General features: G+C 40.0%; 1 protein-coding gene across 2 annotated transcripts in view; it reads right to left on the reverse strand.

Annotated features, from left to right (window-relative positions):
• The window catches only part of DNAH7 (dynein axonemal heavy chain 7), a 607,644-nt gene that overhangs the window by 71,902 nt on the left and 523,197 nt on the right, over positions 1-12,545 (reverse strand). Inside the window, exons 59-60 of one of the 2 annotated variants that reach the window (XM_073633105.1) lie at positions 6,426-6,563; positions 3,440-3,451 (exon numbers count right to left, since the gene is read on the reverse strand). In XM_073633105.1, coding sequence (XP_073489206.1) covers positions 3,440-3,451; positions 6,426-6,563 — 150 coding nt within the window. The remainder of the gene's footprint in view (positions 1-3,439; positions 3,452-6,425; positions 6,564-12,545) is intronic. The other variant, XM_073633106.1, reaches the window with a different exon arrangement.

Consider the following 12,545-nt stretch of genomic DNA (forward strand, 5'->3'; position numbering starts at 1 on the left):
ATAAATATATTATAAAAATATAATAAATGTCAGGATGAATCTCAAATAAATTCTATCCGCATACATATGAATAAACCTGTGCTGAAACAAAAAAAAGAAAAGAAAAAAAGGGGAAAAACCTCAGTGCTAGCAAAAACACAAAAAGAAGTCCATGGTGCATTCAATAAAGTTCATATGGAAATGAATTATTCCGGTGAAGAGCCCCAACATGTCCTTTTCTGCAAATGGTCCCACAGAGTGGTCAAGCAATAAAAAAAGGGGAGGGCGGGTGGCCGCTTACCAGAACTGTAGGACCCCTATTACAGAGGTCTAATAGGCACAGACAGGAGGGAACAGTCAGTCATGGGCGGCAACTTCAAACGTCCGTCCGGATCCTCTCACCCACCGGTATATCAGACTTAAATATGTTCCATAGGACCCGCATTCAGCAAATGAAAATAGAGGCTTCCAAGGGATAACACTTAGACCAGTTCCACTTGGACAGAGTTCCAGCAGCTGGGTGAGAGGATCCAGACAGATGTTTGAAGTTGCCGCCCGTGACTGACTGTTCCCTCCTGTCTGTGCCTATTAGACCTCTGTAATAGGGGTCCTACAGTTCTGGTAAGCGGCCACCTGGCCTCCCCTTTTTTCATTCCTTGACCATTCTGTGGGACCATTTGCAGAAAAGGACATATTGGGGCTCTTCACCTGAATAATTCATTTCCATATGAACTTTATTGAATGCACCATGGACTTCTTTTTGTGTTTTTGCTAGCACTGAGGTTTTTCCCCTTTTTTTCTTTTCTTTTTTTGTTTCAGCACAGGTTTATTCATATGTATGCGGATAGAATTTATTTGAAATTCATCCTGACATTCATTATATTTTTATAATATATTTATATATTTTATTTCATTTGCTTTAATTTGATCATTAAGGTGCACATATTTCACCTTTTTTTTGTTTTTTGTGTCTTTGCACACATCAGCCCTTCTTCACTTTTTTTTGGTTGCGCATCTATTACTTACTTTATCATCTGTCTTAAAAAACGGTGAATATACCAGTGAACAACCTGTCAATATTCATATATAAAGAGTAGCTCCACTTTTGTTAAAAAAAAAAAATCCCCTCTGGATGATCTAAGTGCAAGTAAATAACATATGCCTTCAGTTTTGCAGCTGAAAATGAAAAACCCAAATTCGTCAAACTTTACATACCTGAAAGTACATCCAACAAAACCTAAGTGTTAAAATGTTTTCTACCAGCACAATAACAATACACAAGGTGCCCAAAGTCCATCAAGGTTTGAAGAAGTACACACAATGTAAGAGACAGTGAGGCTCACCTTATTATTAAGGCAAAAATCATTAAGGTTACCTGTTGGTGGTAGAAGCTGCCACATAAATACATTATAGGAGTGCAGCTCCCCTTCATTAGATATAAGCATCTGCAGACAACTCTGGATTCTATGCTCTTTCGCAGCCTGTATCATGACCGTTAATTTAACACATGGGGGGTTATTTACTAAAGGCAAATCCACTTTGCACTACAAGTGCAAAGTGCACTTGAAATTGCACTGAAAGTGCACTTGTAAGTAAAGTCGCTGTAGATCCGAGGGGGACATGCAAGGAAAATAAAAACAGCATTTTTAGCTTGCACATGATTGGATGATAAAATCAGCAGAGCTTCCCTCCTTTCAGGTCTACCCCTCAGATTTACAGCAACTGCACTTCCAAGTGCACTTTCAGTGCAATTTCAAGTGCACTTTGCACTTGTAGTGCAAAGTGGATTTGCCTTTCATAAATAACCCCCACAGTCTCCACCATGTATATGCCTTTGCTTATAGGTCTACTTTGAAATTGGGTCAAACATTGCTGTCTTTTACATTGTGTTCACATGAGACATGCCACAACAATTGGAAAGTGTGTTTTATATAGTGGTTTTTACACTAAGCAAAAGTCCTCTTTGTCCAGGAATGCAAAGTATCTCATTAGCAACCAAAGAACCTAGAGAATGGTGTAACATTATGTTTGCTTTACATAGCATTGGCACTGTTCTACAGACTCTCTCTTTTTTGTTTTAAGCTGAACTCCAGGCGAACAGCTAAATGCACAAATGAAATACAAATGTGGGATATTTTTTACCTGCCAAAGGATTTGTATTCCTGTCCATCCAGTTTTTAGATTTCAACAGCTATGCTGCACAGCACACCCCATTTTACAAGGCAGGAGACCTGATTTTTCTCTACTGCAGATAAGTACCACTTATAAGTATTGTCATTTCTCCAGCCTTTGAATGGACAGTGAAAAGAAAAGCAGCCACTGACCAGTCCATTTCTCTGTCACCCTTCTATCTCCTAGTTTCTTGCTAGTACTGAAGCATAACTGATTAGCTCTGTGTCCTGCCTCCCCTTATCTGTTTGGCCAGGGGAATATACAAGGCTGATTATCAAATCTAATGCATTTAGAAATACATTTACTCAGTATTACAGCCCAGCTGAATTTGAAGTTTAAATCAGATAAATACATTTCGGGTACATTCAAATAAAAACTGTGCAAAGCCTTAGATATTGTTTTTCTTTAGAAAGCAGCCACAGCCTTTAGCAGAAATGCCAGCCACCTGCCAGCATGCTGCATAGAAGGAAGCCTGTGCTCTGTGAGGAAGTAGGGGTTTCTTTGCAGAAGTCTGACACACTTCTTGCTAAGTGTGAGCCAGAGGAAGGGTCTCCATCAGGAAGCATGAGCTTTGTTAAATGGAGGGCTCTAACCATGTCAAACTTCTGCAGAGGGACTACTGCTTTCACAAAAAGAGCAGAACTTTGAAAACCTTGTTTTGATGCACCTAGAATGTATTTACCCTGATTTAAACTGAAGTTTCAATTGGCCTTTAATAAATACAAACCTGCAATAATATGTGCTATTTCTACCTGGAATTCAGCTTTAAGCATGTAGTGCATGGTTGATGAAAGGCAAAGGGGTTGATTTACTAAAGGCAAATCCACTTTGCACTGCAACTGCACTTGGAATTGCACTTGGAAGTGCAGTCGCTGTAGATCTGAGGGGGACATGCAAGGAAAATAAAAAACAGCATTTTAGCTTGCACATGATTGGATGATAAAATCAGCAGAGCTTCCACTCATTTCAGATCTTCCCCTCAGATGTACAGCGACTGCACTTCTGAATGCACTTGTAGTGCAAAGTGGATTTGCCTTTAGTGAATCAACCCCATAATGTACAAAGAAGGTCTTTAAACAGCAACCACGTTCATGCTTTTTCCTGGACAAGAGGTACTATTTATAAAAATATCAGACTAACCGATCCTTTTTATTTTTATTATTTAAATCTAAAAGACCCATCTCCCATAGTCTTAAGACACCCCACTGTTAATTAACACATTTACTACAAGAAGAAAGAAGAACCCCAGAAGAACATACACATGTATTAAAGTAACATATTTACTTACACTGCTATCAGTCTGGAAGAAAAAAAAAACAAAAAACAAAGTTAAAGGTTACTTTCAAAACAGATTATGTTTTATTTGTTTCACTCTAGGATACATGAAATGGCCATATATTTCATGTTACATGCTTTAGCATGATGCAGTGCCATTCATATTAAATGGCACCCCCAAGGGCACTTTGTCAACAGATGTACAATGCAGTGCAACACAAAGCAAGCAATATAATACACTAACGTGCATTGCAATGCTCTCCCAGAAATAATATGTGCACCTTTTTAGTGCATTTCTGTGTGTTAGGCACTGCATTCAAAAGAATAGGCTGAACTAAGGCAATGTACATTATCATACGGCATAATGCATGTTAACACAAGGTAAGTATATCAGCTTACTGATCATCCCCTAGGTATAGAAAACAGTTAAACCTTGCAGTAAGGATGGATAACCACTGTAAGGAAAAATACTTTTGTCCCACAGAGTTTAGTTTTATTATACAAAAATTCCATAAACAGGTACTGTACTTAATGGCTTTTTCCATTTTTATACAAGATTCCTAAGGTCTGATTTGCTTCATGTCTGCATTTTTAAAGGTACAAAATTCTACAGCCGCAAATGGAGTGTTTCTGTTTACTGATTCGTCTAAAAATGTACCCTTTATTCCCCTGTAATATTTTTATCTGGATACATCTTTATCACCTAAATTAGATTAAGTGGGGTGGAATGTGAAGGAAACCTGTCATGAAAGAAATATGAAGGCTTCCACTGCTGATCACTCCTTTTGAAAATACTATCTGCCTAGTTGTTGTGCTGATGTGTATGCCTTCAATGCCTGGGACAAGCACAGAGATAACGGATTTGGACTTTTATCTAACTTTTATTTGCCTGATTTGAGTCCAGGATTTAGAAATATTGAAGCCAGACACAGCCAGATAGAAATGGTGGCTTACATCTTTGTCTTATGACAGGTATATTTAAGTAGATCACTCATCTTTCATGGTCAGCAGAAATACTCAAGTAGACATTGCTTTAGGAGGCACTTCCACAACAGAGACACAAATGCTACTGTTGCCCCCTAAGAGTTAGTGGGGGCAGGAAAATTACAATTTGGACAGTAGATTTGTTTGGATCAGTCTCTAGATCCCTGATGCTTTCATTGATTCCATCTCTATGTATGCCTTTACAGCTGAACATATTCCATATGGGTCAAGCTGGCCCAAATTATTTCAATTAGTAAATGCTACATGCAGTAAGCAGCGCTGGAACAAACTGGAGTCGGCCTGAATGCTTCTCAGTCATCTACTGTCTGCAAAAAATCGAACTGGTATGGATGATTTTAAGCTATTCAGAAGCCTGGTGTGTTCATTAGTAAATATAAGGCTTTCCCTGATTTGCTGAGGTAGAGATTGTGATGTTAATTGTCCACCTCTCTACCTCAGCCAATCAAAGGAAGCCTTGTGTTCATTGATAAAAATATAAGGCCTCTTCTGAATGACCGAAAAACATTCAGACCAGCTAAATTTTTTGCTAACAGCAGACGGGAAGTCACCCATACTGCTGTGAAACACAGCACAGCTTACTGTGTGTAGCTGATGCTACTACAATGTGATACAGGGCAATAATGTGTTTGGTCCAGCTTGGCCTAAATTATTTAAAGTGACAGGAAACCTGGAATTCAAATTTTAGTTTGTAAATAAAAGTTTTAAAAAGTTTTTGCTACCCAGAAGGCAGCATTTGGGGAACCACAGGACACTAATTCATTCATTAAGGGATGCAAGAGTGCAACAGCATACTTGCGTATCTACAGCACTACCTCTTACCTCTCTTTCCTTGTTCATACAGTACATACATATATACAGAAGTACTTATTTCAGAACACAGCATTTGCATAATATAGGGGAAATTTACTAAAACTGTCGAATGCAAAATCTGGTGCAGCTCAATTTCCAGATTTTATTTTCAAATCTTAAAGTGTTAGTGAACCCACAACAGTTAAATCAGTCTGTATATGCAGTAAAGCATGCTTGTTATATTCACTGTGGAACCTAAGGGGTAATCTTCTGCATTGTGTAAAAAGGCTGCTTGATCCTGTATGCACAGATCCTCCCCTCCTTCCACTGACTCAAGAACATGTCCGGATAAGACAGAGCCTTTGGAGTCAGGCTGTACATGCTCAATTTGATGTGTATTGCTAAAGAGTTTTTTTCCTTGGGAAAGTGCATGTGTTCACCACAGGGCCATTCAACACTGTCCAGACAGAGGGTCAAGGGTCAGGGGTCCTAGCTTTACTAGGAACTGATAGAAGTCACAAGACTGCTATATACTGACGAGAAAAGGTATTTAGCAGTTTATAAAACTATTACATTTCCATGTTCTGTGTACTGTGGGAGACCAGATATAGTGAATGCAGGCTCCTGAGTTTAGTAACACTTTAATTAAACAAGCTGGTTGGCTACCATACATAGCTGCACCATATTTAGTACATTTTAGTGCTCCAGTTTTAGCAAATCTCTACCTATGTGTTTTTTTTTTTTTAAACTTCAGGACTGACATAGATTATTACGACTGTAACATTTCAGCAAAGCAGGAAAATTATTTTTTATTAACAATCTATGGTAGACAGTAGGGTGACATATTGGTCGACACTGCAGTCTAAAAATTCAAATCAGAGCTCTTTTTTCAGTCCCTAGAAGGTGCGCTATCTGCAAGGAGTTTGTGGGTCCATCCTGTGTCTATGTGGGTTCTCCTGCAGATGTTCATTTTCTCACAAAAACTCAAAGGGTATGTCCAGTGGGTTTTTGTGCATGACTGTGGTAGAGACATAGGATTGTAGGGCCATTTTGGAGCAGTGACTAATGGAATTGTTTCCTGTACACTATAAGGTGATGCAGAATCTGTTAATGCTATACACATAAAATATTGAACAAAAAAGTTTGCACGTGCCTTTTAAGTGAAACCTATTCTATTTTCGGATGTACCATTTTTAGCATCGTACCTGGGTTAAAAGGATGTTGTCAAATAGCTGCTGTGTTTCTGATTGATCCTTGGTAATATCAGCATTAGCATTCATCCCAAAAATCTCAGGGGAAGGGTTCAGTGGAAGGGTCTTCGTATACTCAATGTAATGGTTGTACTGAAAAATTAAACGATGAGCTGTTAGAAAAAGGGGTTTGTGCTTTAGTTCCAATTTATATTTATGAGCCTAAAACTGCCTAAAATCCATTATCGTGTTCACATTATCTTCATCTACAGCTTTCTATATGAAAATAACTCTGCAGGACATGACGGTGACACATGATAATCTGCAATCTACTGAGAAAAGAAAATGAAGTAAAATCTCCTTGCACTGCATTTTTCTGAATTTGGATTACAATTAGGAAATTTAATACTATCAATAGTAAGATGATCCCATCACGGACTATAAATCATAACAATCAAATCCATTAAATATATAAGGTGCAACCAATATTTCTTTAGTTACAGGTTCTAAAGAGAAAATTACAAATTAGGTTCTTAAATACAATGCAAGGTACTGTAACCCAAATTAACAAAAATATTTAAAGAGGTTTGTTTTCTAATAGAGTAATTCTTTCAAAGGACATGCAAGATATCTTTACTGAAATATCAATCAATAAAAATCTATTTGTAGGGCTAAGTTTCATCAGACTGTAAGACAGAAGAAATTCTGTGCATGGGCCATTAATATTTCAACTTGACAATTGCTGATCTAGTCACATAACTAGGTTAGAAAAGACATGTTGTCAAGTTCAAACTTCGAGGAATTTTAGAATTGTTGGTGAAAAGGAAGACATAACAATGTACAGTATATTAGATAGGCTGATGCCAAAGACAGGTCAAGCAAAATTGTTCTTCTTAGACCAGTTGGGTTATTTCCCTTAAAGTGGTTCTAAAGCCTAAACATTTTTAACCTTAATGCATTCCTTGGACTAAGGCAAAAAAATGTGTAGGCATCAACATCCCCCCTCACCCCCCCCCCCCCCCCGTTATTACTTACCTGAGCCCTCATTCGATCCAGCACTGTGAACATATGCAGCTCTTCTCTCCTCTCCCTTCCAGGTCTCACTGGCTTTGCTGGGGCACCGGGAGCCTTTGGCTTCCACTGCGGTCCATCAAAGCCAGTGATGGGGGAGGGGAGGGTGGGGCCGAGTCCCGCTTTCTGCATCAATGGATGCAGCAGCGTGGCTCGGGAGCTCTCCTGAGAAGAGGAGATTTGCACCCGCTCTGTGAATTCAATTTCACAGAGTAAATAAGTATAGAGAGGTTTATTATTAGTGGGACTGCTTTAGCAGTCCCACTATTGTTATTCGATTTTATTTATCTTTATTTCTTTATTATTCCGTACGTTTTTTGGCTCTGCGTAACTTCTGCATACTTTTAGCTATTAAAACCATTCAACTATTAAAATGTTTGTCTCTTTCAGCTGATGATGGGACTTTTTCAACTTTTTTTCTACCATTTATACTTTTTAAAATATTAAGCTTTTTATCACTTTTTTTTAACATTGAAGTCAATGGGAGCATGCTTCAGATCCTTAAAATCTTCTTCCGCTCCCAAAAGTTTCAGCTCTTTCATACTTTCACCTACAGACGCCAAACAAACTTTAAAATGTTCACAAAATATTCAGCTATCTAGCTATATCTTTTGATATCTTTTACAGTTTTTGTGAAAAAGCTTTTTGTTTAGAGGTCATTTCAGGAAATTTTAGCCATTAATCAGAGTGTACTGTGTTGCTTTTGTTGCCATGGTTACCAAAGCTTCTGTTATACACAGGGGGGAGGTGGCTGGAGCATCTCAGCTCTGATTACAGAGCCCGGGGGAGGGGACAGACACACCATGTACTAATTTATAATAGAGGAATATGATGGGGCAGTTTTGATGGGGCAGTTTTGATGGTGGCAATATGATGGGACATTTCTGATGGGGCAGTTTTGATGGCGGCAATATGATGGGGAAGTTTTGATAGGGCAATTCTGATGGGGCAGTTTTGATGGGGCAATTCTGATGGTGGCAATATGATGGGGCAGTTTTGATGGGGCAATTCTGATGGTGGCAATTCTGATGGGGCAATTTTGATGGTGGCAATATGATGGGGCAGTTTTGATGGGGCAGTTTTGATGGTGGCAATATGATGGGGCAGTTTTGATGGGGACAATTTTTATGGGGCAATTCTGATGGGGCAGTTTTGATGGCAATATGATGGGGGCAGTTTTGCTGGGGGCCGTTTTAGCAATACAGCTATTCAGCATTCCCACGCATTTTCCCCAGGAATTGCATTTTCTAGTTTATTTTTATTTCTTTATTATTCCATAAGTTTTTTGGCTCTACGTAACTTCTGCATACTTTCAGCTATTAAAACCATTCAACTATTAAAATGTTCGTCTCTTTCAGCTGATGATGGGACTTTTTCAACTTTTTTTCTACTACTTATACTTTTTAAAATATTAAGCTTTTTAACACTTTTTTTTAACATTGAAGTCAATGGGAGCATGCTTCAGATCCTTAAAATCTTCTTCCGCTCCCAAAAGTTTCAGCTCCTTCATACTTTCACCTACAGATGCCAAACAAACTTTAAAATGTTCACAAAATATTCAGCTATCTGGCTATATCTTTTCGGTTTGATATCTTTTACAGTTTTTGTGAAAAAGCTGTTTGTTTAGTGGTCATTTTAGGACATTTTAGCCATTAAACAGAGTGTACTGTGTTGCTTTTGTTGCCATGGTTACCAAAGCTTCTGTTATACACAGGGGGGAGGTGGCTGGAGCATCTCAGCTCTGATTACAGAGCCCAGGGGAAGGGACAGACATACCATGTACTGATGTATAATAGAGGAATATGATGGGGCAGTTTTGATGGGGCAAATCTGATGGGGCAGTTTTGATGATGGCAATATGATGGGGCAGTTTTGATGGGACAATTCTGATGGGGCAGTTTTGATGGCGGCTATATGATGGGGCAGTTTTGATAGGGCAATTCTGATGGGGCAGTTTTGATGGGACAATTCTGATGGGGCAGTTTTGATGGTGGCAATATGATGGGGCAGTTTTGATGGGGCAGTTTTGATGGGGACAATTTTGATGGGGCAATTCTGATGGGGCAGTTTTGATGGCAATATGATGGGAGCAGTTTTGATGGGGACAATTTTGATGGGGCAATTCTGATGGGGCAGTTTTGATGGCAATATGATGGGGCAGTTTTGATGGTGGCAATATGATGGGGCAGTTTTGATGGGGCAATTCTGATGGGGCAGTTTTGATGGTGGCAATATGATAGGGCAGTTTTGATGGGGCAGTTTTGATGGTGGCAATATGATGGGGCAGTTTTGATGGGGCAATTCTGATGGGGCAATTCTGATGGGGCAGTTTTGATGGTGGCAATATTATGGGGCAGTTTTGATGGAGCAGTTTTGATGGCAGTATGATGAGGCAGTTTTGATGGGGGCCATTTTAGCAATTCAGCTATTCAGCATTCCCACACATTTTCCCCAGGAAATGCATTTTCTAGTTTATTTAAATTTTTTTAATTACCTTTACAATCACTTAAGTTTAAGACTTAAACAGTTTCTGAAATGATCATACTAATCGCCCGTCAGGATGTTATAAGTACGGTTGCATGCTTCGTTCACCAATTTTAAGTGCTAATGAAGGGGAACCCTTTAAACCCCTGAAATTAATGTTTTTTTTTTGTTTTTTTTATGATACAAGAGTCTGAATAAAATCAAATCAGAACTTTACATGTTCAGTTTTTTTGTTTTCTTCCTTGTGCTCTTAGTCCCTTCTTGAACAAAGAGCCAACTTTTGGCTGCCTGAGATTAATTATTTTCTTTTCACTGGCTAAAAACGCCTATTGCTTTAACCACTTACTTACTGAGCACTAATACCCCCTTCCTGCCCAGGCCAATTTTCGGCTTTCAGCGCTGTCACACTTTGAATGACATTTGCGCGGTCATGCAACACAAAAAAAAAAAAATGAAAATTTTGAAAAGAACAAAATGTTTTTCATATTTTGTTAGAAAATTTTGCAAACAGGTAATTTTTTTCCTTTATTGATGTGCAATGATGAGGTGGCACTGATGGGTGCTGATAGGCTGCACTGATGGGCACTGATAGGTGCCACAGAGAGGCAGCACTTATGGGCCCTGATAGGTGGCACTGGTGGACACTGATAGGCAGCACTGATATGTGACACTGATGGGCCATGATTGGCAGCACTGATAGTTGGTACTGGTGGGCACTGATTAGCAGCACTGGAGGGCACTACGGGGGCCGATGCCCCTCTAACAGAAGCCGGTTAACGGGAAAAAAAAAAGCTGATAACCGGCTTCTGTTTACTTCCGTGATCAGCTGTCACTAGCTGACAGCTGATCACATGATAAAGGTCCAATGTTATTGGCCCTTTACCCGATCTATGATCAGCCGAGTCCCAAGGAGAGAACGAGAAGACGTCCACTTACGCCCTCCAGGGATTTTAAGCCTGTGCAGTAGCATCTTCCGGCTATAGCACGGGCACCAAGTGGTTAAAGAATATGTTACCCAAACATTTCATATCCTTGTTATGTGCCTACTGTACCATGTACTTGCAGTACAAAGTATTCTGTTCTCTTTGTATAGCTTCTTTTCTTTGAAATACCTGGTTATCCTGCCAGTCTCCAAGCTTTTCTTTTTCAAACTGACCACACTAGGCATGAGAGCACACCCATCAAATGAAACAAAGGGGTAGGTGCCTCTAAGTGTAGAAGTAAAAAGCAATTTATTGGTACCATACAAATGGCAACTCACATGTGTAGAATGGTTAAAAGGCACATCTTTAACTAGAAGATCCTGAGGGATCTTCGGTAGAATGTCAGATTTCTCCGATTATGACGCTGCATAGCACCATACTCCCCGCTGGTTACCGCTGTGATGGAGAAATGGCCGTACGGTGAATGGATCCAAAGCGAGGCTTGGTGCGCAGGTGGCTGGAATTCTACCAGATTCCCTATTTTTATCACCTCCCAAAGATCCATAAAAATCAGCAGACTCCCCCAGGTAGACCCATAGTGGCTGTGATGGACAGCATGACCACAGGCTTTAGTCAATATATAGATCAGTATCTTCAGCCATTGGTCCATCAACTACAATCCTACATCAGGGTTGGTACACACTTGTTAGATTTCTTGTCCCCATACAGGTGGGAGTCCACCTACAGTATATATGGCTCTCCCTGGATGTCATTCTTTATATACCTCGATCTCTCAGCATTTTGGTTTGTAAGCCTTAAAATCCTTTCTTGCCCAAGACCCATTAATCAATCCCAGACAGCCTGCTTTTATCCTGGAAGCAGCTAGATTTTGTTTAATGATTTTTATCTACAGCAGCAGGGGGTTTTGTGAAACCAATCATATTTGGAGACAGAATGTCATAAAGCAGATGTGACCAGAACTGTGTGACTGCGACAGAGTGAACCAGACATAAACAGGTGAAAGTAAGTTTATTAAGGAAAATGCATATGTGAACACACCACCAATACAGAGTGAACAACCAAACAAACAGTGATATTAAACCAACCAGCATATGTAGCAAAAGGAAGTACCAGAATCGTAGTCAAGCCAGGCAGGGGTCATAAACAGGGAATCAGTAGCTGGGAAGGGAGATAAACAGGACAAGAGAGGATGGATGGATCACAGGAGGGACGGGTCAGGTACAAGACTCAGGGTCCAGGGTTCAGGTAACAGACAGGAAACAGGATCAACAGGTTCCAGGAATCAGGCTTCAGATTCAGGGTTCAGGAATCAGAGTAACAGGATGCAGATCAGGGCTCAAGGACAATACCAGGGCAACATAAGTGTGCAATTGCCGGGTATTTATACTGCAGCTCTGCTAATTAAAGTCAGGTGACACCTGTCTGCAGAGGGGAATACCTGCTCCATACTGCCAGGATTCCTCCGCAGGTGGACACCAGTACTGCGGCCCAAAGGTGACAGAATACTTGCAGGAAAGAGCTCTTCTGACAGCTCCGAAATGCCAGGAGACACCTGCTGGTGGACCTCAGTACTGCACACCAAATGATCGATATTACCAGCGGAGGAGACCTTTCCTTACAGTACCCCCCCTCGAAG

The sequence above is a fragment of the Aquarana catesbeiana genome, linkage group LG06 (genome assembly GCF_042186555.1).
Source record: "Aquarana catesbeiana isolate 2022-GZ linkage group LG06, ASM4218655v1, whole genome shotgun sequence".
Classification (NCBI taxonomy): domain Eukaryota; kingdom Metazoa; phylum Chordata; class Amphibia; order Anura; family Ranidae; genus Aquarana; species Aquarana catesbeiana.